The sequence below is a fragment of the Mchenga conophoros genome, linkage group LG4 (assembly GCF_057382185.1).
Source record: "Mchenga conophoros isolate Kocher_MC1m ecotype Shallow Benthic linkage group LG4, M_conophoros_male_GT1.1, whole genome shotgun sequence".
Lineage (NCBI taxonomy): Eukaryota > Metazoa > Chordata > Actinopteri > Cichliformes > Cichlidae > Mchenga > Mchenga conophoros.
The window spans coordinates 28,111,679-28,127,849 of NC_140529.1; the positions used below are offsets into that span (position 1 = coordinate 28,111,679).

The 16,171-nt window shown below is 44.7% G+C and overlaps 1 protein-coding gene across 3 annotated transcripts in view; it reads right to left on the bottom strand.

Moving 5' to 3' along the window:
- The window catches only part of adgrl1a (adhesion G protein-coupled receptor L1a), a 116,208-nt gene that overhangs the window by 29,924 nt on the left and 70,113 nt on the right, over positions 1 to 16,171 (bottom strand). For 2 of the 3 annotated variants that reach the window (XM_085271496.1, XM_085271495.1), the window contains exons 3-4: positions 10,446 to 10,659; positions 8,684 to 8,793 (exon numbers count right to left, since the gene is read on the bottom strand). In XM_085271496.1, coding sequence (XP_085127622.1) covers positions 8,684 to 8,793; positions 10,446 to 10,659 — 324 coding nt within the window. Of the gene's footprint in view, positions 1 to 2,275; positions 2,642 to 8,683; positions 8,794 to 10,445; positions 10,660 to 16,171 lie in introns of those variants that run through there. The other variant, XM_085271497.1, reaches the window with a different exon arrangement.

The following is a 16,171-nucleotide window of genomic DNA, read 5'->3' on the forward strand; positions in this document are numbered from 1 at the left end:
ACTGCTCAGCAGTCTAACACTGCTTCCTTTAACTGCTTCTTTTCCTTTATCAGCAAACAAACTGGGGGTAAGAAAAGACAGTAGTTTGGTCCTGTCATAAAGGAAATACTACAATGACGTGGGTTGTTGGGCTGCTCGACTGTCAGCAAAAAGGATGAGAAAAGAGACAGAGGGAATGATAGGAGGGGAGAGGCGGCTAATGCCGACACAGTCATAAAATTGCCTCATAATAGGTAGGTTGACAGTGTGGTGGACATTCATTGAACAGTGGCATCAACACCAAGAGATACAAGTCATCAACCCAAGAACCCAATCTGTCAATCAGCGGATGAATCAGTAAAGATTATTTGTGACAGACATGGGCAAAACACAACTTTGGAATATTACTTCAGCCACGCACAGAGAAAGGAAGAGATGGATAAAGTGGACATGGGTAGGAGGGCAGACAGGGGAAAGGGTTATGTATTTAAGTGTTAGTGGGAAGGAGAGCAGTAAATAAATAGAACCAGTTGGTTGAGGTGGAAGCAGGAGGAGGGGGGTTTTGATGCTTTCTATTCCACTGCAAGCAGCAGACTGAGCTAAAATGGCTGCTTGCGGTGAGAGAAAAATGTGACAATGATCTATGCTAATGAAAACCACAGACACAACAGACAAAGGAGTCCATAAACCAGGTAATGGTAACCTCTAAAGGAGTTAATTCCTCCAACATATGGATCCAGATACGGTGCCAGGCAGGGAAACGGCTGAGACAGATGTAAGTAGGGTTTCAGAGAGTGCTGAGAAGGGTGGGGACCTGAGAGCGGGGGGAGGGTACAGCCTCATGGAAACTGCTCTCTACCTGATGTGTGCCCTGCCAGGTCTATCTTTGCTTTTTAGTAGCTTCTGATTGTGGCTCCTGGCCATGCTGATTGGGGCTTTTTAAGAGAGCTTGCGGCAAGGCCCGGCTGCATCAGAGAAGCCATTACGAGAAGCCGAAGCCCTCCCTACGGGGGATACACCTCCCTCCACCATCTCCTCCCCTCTCCTTGAACACATAAGGAAGTGGATGGAAGGGATGGACTGATGTGGACATGTACTGGTGGAGGAGGGGAGGAGGGGAGGGCAAGACAAGTTTATTGTGCATGTGCAATAAAGAAAACAGAGAGGTGGCGGGGATAAAGTCTGCAAAGAGGTAGAGAGGGGAGAGAGAAGAGGAGGAAGAGCAGTGTAAGACAAGATAAAAGAGCCTGCAGCTGCCTGTGATGGTCAGATGTGATCTGAGAGATAAACCAAGCAGTGGGAAGAGAACAAGAGAAAGGAAGGGTGAGAAACACAATGGAGAAAATGTGTTATAAGTAAGGGGTAGTGAGAGAAGAGGAGTTAATGGAAACGTGATTAAATAAAAATGAGCAGAGAAAAATGGGAGAAGGACACTGAAGTACCTGGAAATGGGACACTGAGGCAATGATCTGACAGCAACTTTGCCAAGTTACTTTGTTATCTTAACAGATTTGTTTTGTTTGTTTGTTTGTTTTGCTTTAAGATTTCAACAACAGCAAACTTTGAATCTGTCCTGAGAAACTAAAAAAAAGAAGGCAAGAGATAAAGCATGGGAAAAAAAGAGCAGCTGAATAATGTGAAGAGAAAGAGGAGAACGTGTTTTTTTTCTCTCAGATCTGTAGGGACAGATGCACTGAAATATCGAAATGAGTGAACAGCTACTTGCGAAATGCGAATATATGAGATTTGAATAATGAGACAGTTCTATTGTCAGGCGTGTGAGGCAACAGAGTGAATATGAAATATGGTTTCTAAAAAGGATGGGAAAAGAGGAAAATATGCCATCCATGAAATGACACAGATGCATGTTGTCTGTACATTTAGGCTGAGATGTGCTTCTTCATACAGGAAAGGAATGATGTTAAATTCTCGTTTATCTCTCTTAGATACGGGACTGACCTTCTGTGATGCTTCTTTTCGTTTGTGTGTGTGTGTGTTTGTGTGTGCATGTGTTTGTGTGTGCATGAGTGCAGGTCAGGCTGGTGTCATCAGAACCAAGGAGGAAATCTAGAAGGACTTTAGAGTTTTGGTTACAAGTCAAAGAGAGATAGAAAGAGAGGAGCAAAGGAGACGATTAGAGATCGAGAAAGAAAAGGGAGGGATATCAACATCAAACATGACCACTACACAAGGTGCTGGGTTAGGAGGGAATATGGGGGAGGAAGGGAGACAAGGGAGGAGGAGGAGGAGGGAGAAAGGGGCGAGCTGTGGTTGTTATGTTCATTGTGGTCTTTACCTTTTTGATCCACTTCTATTCAAGCATCGGAAAAAAGGAGAAAGAAGGAGACAGAAGGAGATAGAAAGACAAGAGAAAGACAGTAAGAAGGAGAGAGAGAGAGAGAGAGAGAGGGGGGGAAAGTAAAGGGAATGAAAGAAAAAACAGGTGCAGGAAAAAAGAGAAAATTGAGATTAAATAAAGCGCTGTCCTTTCTCTCTCTCTCTTTTGTTTTTTTTTTGTTTGTTTTTTTTAAAGCAAGTTATCTGTCTGTGTTATGGTTGGCTACTCAGAGAAAGGATGGCTCAAATGGAAAATGAGAAGGGGAAAATGGCCTGACCTGGGTTGAAATCCATTTCCATTTCATTTCAGATTTATCAATAATCCCCCAACAACACAATCCACCCCCAACCACAAACTCTCGACCCCACCTCCACCCATCTTATTGCTACACCGCTCCCTCTCTGCAGCCCTGCTTTCCCTCGTGCCCTCGTGCAGCTTCAGAAACCTGGCGGAGAGAGAAAGTGAGACGGGCGTCTTTGTGCAACAGTCGTCTTCTGCTGTGGAAATAAGCAAGGAGCAGAGAAGGCAGAGAAATAGATAGAGAAATGGGAGATGGTGATGAATATGCCTCTATCTGTGACCGGTTATCTTTGGAGAGATCGTTGAATCTCTGTCTCTCTTCCACTCTCTCCAAGCGCAGTTTGTGTTGACATTAGAGCGGTCCCTTGATCTACAGAAAGCGGTGCTTTTGGCTTTGCTCAATTTACAGAGTCAGGATGCCTGCTATAGAAGCCAGCAAAAACACTCAACCCATCGACCATCTAATCAATGGGGAGCTGCTGGCTTGCCTGGCCGAGACTGGCTCATCAAAGAAAAAAAGAACAAACAACAGGGGAAAGGGAGGGCTTGACAGAGTGTAACGCCTGAGAAACACAGAGAGGAACCGAGAGGCACAGTCGGGGGGGAGGGGAGGGAAAATAAAAAAGGGCAGACACAAAAGAGAGATGAGAGAAATATCTACAGCGGGCTCATCACACACAAATCAATAGATTGGTGTGTTGAGTCACACTGAGGCCTTAGCTGACACGGGCAGGTAAGGCGTGGTTCCCTCAATATCCATGACGCTGGTAGGAGTCTGCTTGTGTTGGGGTGTTGAGGGAGGTTCACGAGCAGCTGGAGACTATTGGAGAAGCAAGCAAAAATTTCAGCTCCGCCTTTCACATTACAGCACTCAGCTTCTCTCCATGTTTGCTGAGGCACCAGTGCCGTGAGAGTTGTTCTTCTAATGTCTCGAGAAAGACGCGTGTCAAAAGCCACATGGCTGGTGGATCCCCGCTGTGAGCGTGATTGTCATGTATGTGTCGTGGAAAGTCCTCGGGGAGCGTTGTGAAATTGTCACGACACCTCACCGGGTTGTCCGTAAAGATAGGGGAAAAAAGCGATAGCAAGAGAGAGGGTAAAAGAGAGAGAAAGAGAGTTTTACAAAGACAAACAGAATAGAAAAGAAAAAAGAGTGATAGCAGCGGTTGCCTTAGCTGTGTGGGGGATGCACCTTGGCAGAGGCGGCATCAGCATCAGCAGCCACATGATCATTTATCATCATATGCCAAGATCAAACTGGACAAACAATCTCCACGAAGACCTGGGGAGTGGAAGCCACTTTCAGCCTAGAGGGGTAAACAAGGGAAAGAAACTAGTGCAAGTTTTGTGATGCTGGGGCAGGGACCAAAAAAAAGAAAAAAAAAAAGGCACGTTACATGCCTGCCACCAACTGTGAGTGCAATCATTAGCTCCAAGGTTAGGGGAGGCTGACACTGGCCACAGAGCATCCAGAGCTTTCATCCTCTCTGTGAAACCGCTGCAGGGGGTAGATGAGGACACCAGAATTCAAATATACAGAGTTTTTCCACGTTCCAGGTTTCTACTGACTGCAGAAGCTCAGCTCTTCATGCAAGTGTGAGACTGCAGTCCTTAAAAAGTTGTTGTGCTAAACACAATATTATAAATGCACCACTGTGTATGTTTTTCAGAACAGGAGGGAAATGATGCAGTACATGTAGAGAGAAAACGAGAGAGAGAGTGAGTGAGAGTGAGAGAGGGGAATGAAACTTCTTCAATGCTGCAAAAAAAAAAGACTAAAAACAAAGAAGATGGAAGACTTCTGTTGACACTGTTCTTCCATTCTTGGTTGTCCTGAAAAATAGACACAAAGAAACGACACACACAAGATCTTTACAGATTTCTAAGAACACACACACACACACACACACACACGCGCCTACACACACGCACGCACGCACATAAACACAGAGAAAGGAGAAGGAAACTCATCAAACTGTCCTCACAGTGAGTTGGAGGTTAGTTTAAGGCCACCTTGGTTGTTTGTCTGATTCATTCAACGTTTCTCTTTCAGGGATCTTCTGAGAAATAAGCCACTGTCCTCTCCCCTTAATCACTCCGCTCAGCGCTCTCTACAACCCTATCAATTACTCCCACACTAATGAGTACAGCTAAAACACACGCTCTCAAATACGCACACATATTGCTGAAGCACTGCAGGAACACTTGGCCTCCTTCTAGCGTGTCCTCCTCTGCTTTTTCTTCCTCGGCCCCTTCCTATTGTCTCCTTCTCAAACTTCGCATTTTTCACAGTAAAGAGCCATCTCTTTCCATGGCCCGAGCAAAGCTTCCTGCTTCTCATTCACCAGACATGTATGAGCCACTCATCTAATGGTGTCCCTATACATATTAATAGAATTTCATTTTCAGCTACATCAAAGTGTTTCCCCTCCTCCCCTCAAAACTTGTCATATTACAATGCCATTATTCCTGCGACTGACAAACTCCTTCCGACAAGTCAACTATCATTTCCAGTGGCTTTGTGTCCAAAAAGTGATGTCTTGTAATGAATAGGCAGTGCTGAATACATTTGTGGGGAAGAATCAATTTTATAAAGTGAAACAGCGGCAGAGTACCAAAATATAAATGGAAAAACTGGAGGATATAAAATTAAGCTAAGAAACTCTCGACTGTAAAGCCTGTACAGCCACCTGCACTGTGCATATTAACCAGATATATAAAAGCTGAAGAAACAAAAGAGCCACAGGAGAAGGTCTGCTAGCTCTGGCATGGCTAGCATAGATAATCCCAATAGGGAGCATTAGGAATCAATAATGATGTAGCACAGTGTTCTGAAGAAAGAGCGGGAACAGGTAAGGGCTCCCTCGTGGGATAGATTTATTTTAACTCTGCGTACATCTATGTTAAAACTGCAGTGTAGGGGTTTAACTGCAGTAAACACATCCTGCAGTTGTATCCATGGATCTGTGATGTCTTAATGGGATCTAGCAGGCTACAGCAGGCTGTGCCAGTGTGAAATGAGAGTTCATTTGAGCCATTTTGTCGTCTTGTGTTCCGGATGGCAAAAACAATGCTACGTGGCAACGGCTGGGCGGCCTTGCAGGGCTTTTTGGCTCGATGAGATATGACTTGACTAGTTGGCGGTTTGTTGTATTTTGTCAAGGCAGTCCCACGCACAGCAACACACACACATACTTGTGCAAGACCCTTGTCTGAGCTCTGCCAGCTGAGGTGTGTGCGTATGTCAGCTCAGCACTGGCTGTCACCGTGCCGTTTCAGGTGACTGGAAACACAGCTCTCACACAGAGGACCCTGTCAAAAGCAAACATCGCTCGTAGCCATCAACATGGCTGCACACCATCTCAGCTGCCATGCCACACAGCCCTTACATATCATCTCTCAATTGTTCACCTTTTTGTCAAGACAACCAATGAAAACCATGTGTCAGGTTTAGATGATACCAGAGTGCCCAGCAATCCCAACCAGACATAAATGATGGGGCATTACCAGAGCGATTAGCTGCAGCAAATTCAATTAATCTTGACAAATCTCTGCTGAGGCAGAACTGAAGAGAGCGACGCGCCCCCTCTCCTGGTAATTAAAAGTGGCCGAGTTGAGTGGCGTGTGGTGCGACGGTGACTAGGTTTTGGGATGAACAGTTCCAGCTCTGAGTCAGAATGTGTCAGGTCGTATTTAGTTTGTCAAATGAGCACAAATACATAGAGCAGCCTGCAGAGTTTGAGTAGCGTGCATCGCCTGTGTACGCACGCGTGTTTCTATTTTTGTGAGGGTGCGCAAGTTAAGTGCTTTTGCTTCTCCAGTGGAGGAGAGTGGCAGAGGACAGGGGTAATTGGCTCTTCTTTGTCACCTCAGACAAGCGAGACTTTATATCATAGGAGGATCAGCTTCCAATTTTCTAAGTCGTGCCATACTTCAGGCACAATCAAGAAAGTTTTTTTCCCCCCAAACACAAGGAGGAAAAATGCAAGTCAGCAGCTATTTAATCATCCCTTTGATTGCCTTGCAGTGAGAGAACAAGCTCCCTTGTGCAGTCAGGGGGAAAAAGACAAGGTTAGAATGCATGAGGAGAGGAAAGCAGGCACAACTAAGTAATGCTACCTTGACCCTCTGTGGACAATACAGGAAACCGAGCAACAGCACAGGACTATTAAAGGACTAACAAGCAAAGTCATATCAGTGTGGAGGGAAAAAATATAGCCAACACAAATATCAACTGGAAGAGAGGGAAACCTAATGTAGAGGACACTTGAGAAGAACTCTTATTACCACTAGGAAGGCTATGAATAAAATCCACACCAGAAAATATCACCCAATGTAAGAAACCAACCTTCTCATATATGACTCTAGCCGCAACCTGAGTCAACACAGTCTCTCATAAGCTAAACTAAGTGCACATAGCACTGAGCAGAGGAAGGGTGAGGACTGAAAAGTGGCACCTGGAAAACCCTGGATGCTTTGCATATTTGTACCTGTAAAAATACAAATAAATAAATAACAGGGACAGCAAAAGAAAAATGATAGAGTGGAATGATAAGCTAGTGTGGCAAACTGGTGGTCAGAGAGTAAAAATAAAGGAAGAATAAGCGTAGCAGGACAAAGAATAAAGATTTAAGACCATGGAGTGAAGATTGAAAGTCAAAGACAGAGAAGAAGGGCTAAAAAAAGAGGTGATGCTGACTGTGAGAAATAATAAAGCGAGTGTGAGTTGGAGTCCTCAGAGAGAAGTGATAAAGAGGAGGGTGAGGAAGAGGAAAAGAAAAGGAAGTTAGCAGCTTGGTGTAGTCTTGATCCTGTGGTTCACTTCAACTGCACCTGAGGAAAAAGTAGAGACAGTTATCCCACACCCTATCATGAGAAATAAATAGCTCCCCCACCCCAGTAATGTCCTCTTGTCCTCCACCCCTCTGACACAACACTCTCATACTTCCCCACCACCCTTTCCTGAACCCCAAATTCTGCGTCTGCCCAGTGGAGGGGAGCGCCACTGCTCCTCCCCTCCAGCCACGTGCACCTGCACAGTGAGGGGATCAATGCTGAGAGTAATAATACATGAGAGGGAGGAGGGGAGACTGAGCGGAGATTTTCACATGAGTGAGGATCAACACATCACCGTATAATCCTTGCTGTGTCTGCTCCTTTGGCGGTGTGAGTGTGCTCTTGTTTGTGTGTACATGCTTGCTCAGAATGGAAGATTCAAGAGAAGAGAGAAAAAAGCAACGGTGCCCCCTCCCCCCCTCCCTTTTTGCAAGTGTAAGGTAGACTTGTGTGTATGTGTGTGTGGGCATGTGTAGAGTCACACCTGCCACATAGTTTTGAGCAAAGCAGTGAGGAAGCCAGCCGTTACCATGGGGACGTTAAATTGTGTGGCGCTCCAGGTCATGTTGTCTAAAATAAGCCCTTTGCTGTTTGTGTTAACATTCCTATTGTGAGGTGTGGTATACACACAACACCCCCTGCCTTAAAGTCTCACTGTGCCCAATTTTAATTTTTATTGGAAATCAGAGGGACAGCAAAGGTGTTTGGCACCAGATAAAGGCAGTCGCCTGCCCCTGGGTTAATCAGTGCATGAGTGTGGGGCGGTGTGCGTTACACTGCTGTGATTGCCAATAAGGGCTGACCCCGTGTTTGCTGTGGGTGTGCGTAAAGTGCTTATCGGACCCTGTGTTTGTGGAGCACCTTCCCCCATGTGAAAATCCCTCTCAGCTACTGGTGCGTCAATCTGTCGATGAAGAAAAAAGGTTTAGTGCTCTGTGAGTGTGGGTGTGTATGTGCCTGTGCAGTGTATGAGAAAGAAGAGAGAGACAGAGAGAGCAGGTGAGGATGGCTGTCTGTCTTGTTTTGCTTTGACTGTGTTGAGAAAATCCAGAGAGAGCGAGTGAGCACGAGTGAGTATAAGAATGTCATCTTTTTTTTAGGGTTCGGGGTGGGGGGGTTGAAGAGGACTAGAGAGGCTCAGGTGAGGGTACAGGGAAGGATGGGAGGGGCAGTGAATGGGGTGAGGGAGGGCGGGGAGGTGGAAAGGTGTGACAGGGTCTCAGTACTCACTGTAGGGGACACACTCATACTGGATCTCCAAGTACTTGTAGGTCCCTGGGCAGGGGTCTGGGAACACGTCTGACCCCGCAACCACCACACACTGAGTACGATTATTACACCTGTGAGATGAGACAGCAGGGTAGGAAGCGAGAAAAGAGAGAGAAGGGAGGAAGCAAGTAATAAAAATAATGATGAGTGCCATTGTAAGAAAGACAGGGAGGAGGGGTTGTATTCCAAAAAAAAAATAAAAAATATCTTCAGGCTCTGAAAGACAGAGGGAACGGTAGGGATGGGAGTAATTTCACACTAGACTAGATCATGTGACAGCTGCACCCGAAGGGAGGTGGAAACAGAGGGGGAAGGAGAATGGGGGGGGGGGGGGGGGGAGAGAAGTGGGATGAAGGATACAGAGAAGCATGGAGGGAGGGAAGAGGCAGAGAGAGGGCGAGTGACGTAAGACCTCCTCTCCTGGGGGATTGTGAGTGGGAGCAATTAGAGGTGAGAGAACAGGGAAGGACGAGGGGGGCTAAGGCAGATACTCTACACCACACGCACAGGGAAAACATTCATATGCACATAATACCTACATCTAAACCGCATCGCTGCATGCCTTCTCACGGTTGCACACACCGAGAAACACATCCACACAGGAGAAACGATACACATCCACACGCACGTGCACTTAGTTATTCTCACCACATAATCCTTCTCTATCCAGCTTTGAGCATTTCCCCACTGCACACTCTTTCTCTCCATTCATATCTCAAATCTCTGCTGCACTCTCTCTATCATCCTATCATTTCTACAAGTCTTTCTTCTTCCTTTACCCCCTCAATTTTCTCCTCCACCCCCTACTACTTCCCTCCCTCCCTTGCTCAAGCTAGCACCCTGTGCCTCCATTACAAGCGTGATGGATAGCTGGAAGAGAGCTTCCATTGATCTGAGCTAAAAGGAAGCAGATGCTGAGCACAAACACAGAGAGCAGCTGTAGGAAGCGCTACAAATACTCCAGCAATAAACATATAGATTCTCATGCATACATGAAACTAAGCGCACTCACACACTCACGCGCACACACACACACACACACACACACACACACACACACACACACACACACACACACACACACAATTCCTTACAAATAAAAGTTTTGCCAAGACACAGCAGCGTTAGTCAAGTATGCTGACTTCAGTGTTTCCCAAAAGAAACGTTTGAATGCACAAGTTCAAGTGGCCCCCGGCAAATTGCCTGTTAGTTATTTTTAAGTGAAGAGAAGTAAATAAAATCCTGGCGCAAACACACATTAAACAACTAAACTTCCTTCAAATATTAATGCTTTTTCCCCCTTCTTTCATGTACTTAAAGTTGGAAGTTACTTTACTAACAATTCCACCAGTATAGTCTCAAACTTCATTATAATGTTAGCAAGAGCTGTCACTAAGAATAGTTAGTTGATAACAATTTCCTCCCAAATTGTGCCACCTGCTACAATTATTGTCATTTTGTATTCTTAATTAAATAAAAATGAAACATTAAATTACATTTAAGGAAAGCCTCAGTTTGACATTGGTTTTACTTAATGTTATTACAAAAAAGATCTACAATTTGCCACAAGGTGCCCAAATTGTGCATCTGAAGAGGAAAAGCAAGTAAATCTAGAGGAACTGTGTTGTGAAATAAAATCTTGTTTCCTCTGCCAATACCGGGCTCTTACTCTGCACAAACACACACACACACACACACAAGATCTAAACAGATCAATAGTCACCTCTGTGACATTATCTTGAAGGCGTCGGGCAGGTAGCACTGCACATTCTCCATCTGAAAGGGGTCTGCGTCACAGATTTTGTCATCGGTGCGGCCATAGTTAGCCGTCTCAATCATGATGACATCACTTCCAGGGCAACGCAGCTCGATCGGGTAGCCTTCACAAGCCAGCTCCCGGCGCATCAAACCGAAGGGCATCATTGACCGGCTCAGAGCTGGAGAGGAAAGAGAGAGAGGCAAAGTTATTGATAACTCATTGAACCTTAATATACCCTTTTAGGAGGCACCTCGTTGTTCTGTGTAATTGTAAATCATATATGCATGTTTGACAGGAGCAGGTGGTATGAAAGTGGTTCCTGCAAACGAGCCATTATTGACTTGCCTTCATTGAATGGTAATTTTGCAGTGCTACTGATGCACAGCCTGGCCGACCACTTTCCACATATTGGCATGAAGGATTTGGAGACATACCAGCTTTTGCAATGAGATACTGCACCACTTGTGAAACAAACTGTGAGAGTTTCAAATGTTAACAAACTCCTACACACTGCCAGACAGCAGCTTATCATACTCATCCCAATGTACTTTCTCGCATCTTTTAGTGTATTCTACCTATCAGAAATGTTGGATTAGGTCTGAGCAAGAGAGGAAATAGAGGTGAAAGAAGTAAAAAAAAAAAAAAAAAGAGAGAGACAGAGAGCATCTGTATGCATTTTCAACTCTGGTGTGTACACCATTTCCACACCCACTGCTGGTAATCAGCTGTCTGAGAGGCATGTCAATGTACTCCTGCGGCTCTGTGTGGAGAAGGGTCAGCAGGGAAAGCGGGGTACTCAGGGTTAATCACTGAGCCAGGCTGAGAGGCATGAAAGAGGCCTGCAAAGAGGTGCTGAGAGAGACACTCATTGCCTCTCCAGCTCTCTCCATAACTGCATACCTTTCCAACTGCTTCTCCATTCAGCCTAAAAAAAAAAAAAAGGCTGCCAGCTTCCTTTACAGTGCAGGTGGAGGCAGGGGCACAGAGACTGAACAGAAGTAGACAGGAGTAGAGTGAGTGATCTGGAAGTGAAACTGAAGGACAGCCAACGCTCCTTTTGTGAGCCTCATGCCAGGCCCTGTGAGAGCTGCTATCCGTGGTACTGAACTGACTTTAAAACTTCTTTTGGGAAAATGGCATCCTTAGATTTGGAGCTGCTTCAGAGATAGCTAGGTGTGGAGCTGTCCGCTGTCCTGAAGGACCAGAAGGCTTTGACCGAGATCTCCTTTGCAGTGTCAGTAAGGAGGACATGATACATATTACCCAGATGGTGGGAATCCTGTGAAATCTACACAGAGTGGCGGTAGGTGTACTTTAACAGGGTGCAACTTCTTTATAAACCAAGGCTTTCACTATATAGCGCTTCCCCTTGCCAGACAGGCTCAGCAGCAGACAAGGGCACTGAGTCAGCCCCTCTCCCCCACTACTCTTATTGCTGAAACCCACAGAGCAGGGCTGTTTTCCTTTTCTGACACTGAGCTAGCAGTGCTTAAGTTTCAGCCACTGTCCATTCAGAAGGAGTGCCCATCTGGGTCAATGTCAATGTCAGTCATCCCAGACATGCTCTGCAGCACTGTGCTACATGATTCACTGCCATCAGACTTGCTCATATTTCTAAATGCCACCCATTTATGCAGCAGGGACTTCAGTTCAGTTGTGTAACTAACGCCATTAAGGCTGAATGACTAGCACAGACAGACTTCAAATCTTTTATGCCTCGCCAGAATACAGTGCCAGTGCCAAATCACAAAGGCCTAAATGCAAAAGCGCATACTAATTAAAGCACATGGAGATGCAAACAGCAGGCGAGGCCAGACAAACAAGTCCACACTCAAACGCACAAGACCCACAGAAGCAAATTAGCACATACGCAGACGCACTGTGCAGACGAGTATGCAAGATCACATTCAAGCACACATACACTTGCACACATCCATGCATACACACAGAGTTCTTGTGTCACAGTGGGGATACAATGCGTAGTGTCAGTGTGTGGCCTTGTCGTCTTAACTACCCTGTGGTGTGAATACGCAGCAGTGTACAGCTGGCCAGTGATTATAACCTTACAATGAGCCAAGAGGGAAGTAAAAGTGAAGCGGGCCACCAGGAGTGATCACACTTAGTCAGCTTACACTGTAGGTTGGCGCAAAGAATATTAGTCCCTACCAGAGGCAGCAGCTCACTCATTAACCACACTTTATATACCAAGCAAATTTAAATGGTAAATACAGCATTTCTGGCTTTTCAGTTCCATATACTGCCACTGAGCTGCGAAGATCTCCTTTAAGCTATTTCTTCAGCAGAGTTTCAAAAGAAGTGCATATATTTACAGTACTGTGTAAACATCTTGAGCCACTTGTCATTTCTTTATATTTTGCCTCTAAGAAGCCAGACTTTTTTCTAATTTTGTTAAAAGTGGTCTTGAGCACCAGGCTTTCTGATGGTATTTCAAACTTTTAATTTGGACACTGACTCTATTTTCTCAATTTCAGTCTAGTCCTTCACCCTTTTCAAAGAATTTAGTTTTGTTTGTTTGTAAAGGCACTTAATATTGCACTATGAATAATTTATAGGCATATAAAAGACAACTAACTAAAGAATGAACGTGTTGAGTCCACACAAAACAGACAACTTGGCTTATCTCCTGATTTAAAAAGATTTACCACATTGAAAAAAAAAGAATTGGCAGAACTAACTAACTGGGCTCTATCCACAGTTCACTAAGCCTTTATCAGGAAAGGTCTCAATAGACACCTGTCAAAAAGTAGTTGGTAAGGGAAAAAAAAAACAGGGAAAAGAGGCGAGGTACGCCACATAACACAAGAACTAGACTGAAAATCAGTGGAATGATCAGTATGTACAGGGAAGGTCAGGAGAGAGGTGCAACAGTGAGTGTCCACAACCTTCTGTAAAACACAATGAAGGCTAATGGAGGCTTTTGAGCTCTATTTCAGGCAGTAGTGTAGACACCACTGCCCGAAATGGAGTTGGGGTTTGGGAATCTTGTCAAAAATGACGAAATTATGAAAAGTACCATTAGATTTTGAATCACCATGCAACACCATCTGGAAAGCAACTGATTGGCAATGGCAACACATCTGGATAGAAAAACACACACATACAAACGTACAACAGAACACTATCAATTATGGACTGACCTCCCCAGAGCCCAGACCGCCACATTATTGAAGCAGGATGGCATCATCATGACAGAAAACAGAACAAAAGGCAGCAAACATCCCCAAAAAACCTTAGAATTTCTTTTAACTAGCCTCGAAAACTATTCCTGAACACTGCTTAAAGAAGATACAAGAAAGCTTGCCTAAGACAGTTCAGGCTGTATTGTAGCAAAAAGGTGAATAATAATGGCTCAAGACATTGGCACAGAACTTTTTGCACAAAGCTCAACAATGTACCTTTCATAAGCTTTATATAATTGTGAAACATTATGTGGGATATCTCACTTAGATCTTACAGTTACACTTTATATAGTCAATGACTAGGCAAAAGTCTGCTGAATCACAATGATATGTACTTGATTATGAAACATTACCAAATTTATGCAGAGACTGTTGTATGGACCTAAATCCGTTGTCTTTTTTCCCAGGTATAACTTTCTCCGGCCCAGCTGTTACAGCATATATTTAGCCTTAATTGAGCACAGCCATTATGAGCCAGTAAATTTCAGTGTGGCAGCTAGATAACTATCCTATTTCTAGCACCCCTGCAAATCTCTGCTTGTGTCATTAATATATCATATTTCACACCGACATAATTCAGAGCAACGCAACCACTTTTTGACAAGTTGCAGTTCTAAGGTGGGTTTTAAAGTTTAGATATACAGAAGGATTCATCTTGCATCCATACAGAAATTTCTGAATGGTGTATTCACAACAAGCATGGATCTTATTAACTTGAGGGATGGATTCAGTGTCTATGTGTGTGTGAGAGGGTGTGTGTATGTGGTAGCGTGCCAGCCAGATGGCCTGAGGCCTAGCTGGAGCTGTGACTGGCTCTGAGCTGAGCTGAGATGAGATGAGCAGAGGATAAGCTTGGCCTGGCCATGGGCTATGATTGTCCTTCACTCTGCAGGAATCCATTAAGGTTTCAGGGTCTCTTTAGCCAGCACACACAGACACACACAATAACACACATGGGCATTTAGTCTTGTCTGTCAGACTCATAATAGCTGAATGGAGTGACTTTCTCTGCAGCAGCCATATGTATACTTGGATGTAATCCCTCGCAGTAAGACTATGACTTATCTCCTGTGGTGTATAAAACTGCATTAACAGCCACCGTGCTCAAGAAATGCTACCAATTGTTACACATACCAATAAAGGGCCAATTCAGTAATTATACGAGCTGATTTTCATGGATGTGGCAGAGTGGAAGTGACAGAGGTCACACACACACAGCCACACAGCCAGAGCCCTGGTGTCACTCCAGGGCAGCTGGTGTGAAGGGCTGAAGCGGTTGGCTTCAAATAGAAGCTCCATACAAATTAAGAGCAACAGAGAGAACTGATTGGATTTGACTCATTATCCTCACACAGTAATTAAAGCCTGAGGGTGGATAGATGCTTGAACCATCAGACAAGAACATAATTTTGCACAAGTCAATCTAGACTTTGCATGCTCATATGCTCTCTACTCCTGTTAGTCTTTAAATCTATTCTTAATCTTACGTCTGTAGCTGCAGTGCACATAACAACTTTGCGCGCAAATCCGATATAACTGATGAGGAGTGATAAGAAAATCTTACCTGCAACCAGAGCCATGCCCAACACTTGAGAAAAGTTAAGAGAAAATGTTTGGTCTGTTATGTCAGTACTGACTAAAACAGGTGGCATTCAAAATGATTTTACATTTTCTGTACGAACAGACAAAGATTTGTCTTCATCAGCAGCGATGTGCTTTCAAACATAAAAGCATCTTCATTTCACCACCTCAGACAGTTTGACCTTGGGATGTATTATCACCGAGGCTCTCACAGAAACTATAGTGTCTTTCTCTGTGAAAGTTTGGCCTTGGAGGTATCCAGCAAGTATGCGACTGAGTCACAACAGGAGATTATACTTGTGGAGCTCTGTGGCTCGTGGTGTGTGCTTTTGGAAGACTGTTTTTTTGTGATGATATGATCAGCCCTTTTAGCCTCTCTGTCTCCCAGTACTACTCATTAGCCTAGCACTGAAGCATAGAACTGGAAACATTTTGTCCAGTAGTGGGGAGGTTTCTTGTTATATAGGTCATTTTCCTATTTTTGCCCACATATACCAGTGGTATTATTAAAACACCCCTTACATCTACATATACCCTTAGCATTAGAGCTAACGCAAAGAGCTAACTCCCTCATAAGTTTTAGGTTAGTTCTTTAGTAAAGCTGGCGAGGAAGAACAAGTAATTTTACAGTCATTGGACAGAACTGAGAGGTCTCAGTGATGGGGATCCCTCTCCAGCTGATCCCAACCAATTTCTAGAGCTCCTTATCAGCTTAGTGCTGCATCTTAGCGACTCACTTAGCACTGCGAGTTAGCGTAATGACTCACTGGAGCATGGCCTGTCACCACAGACAGGCTGAGGCGATGTGGCCAGAACTGTCACATCCAGGCAGCCTTCAAGCTGAGGAGTTGTGACAAAGTGACATGCTGAGACAAACCTAAAGGCCTAACATGAGGGTGCGAGGGGTGG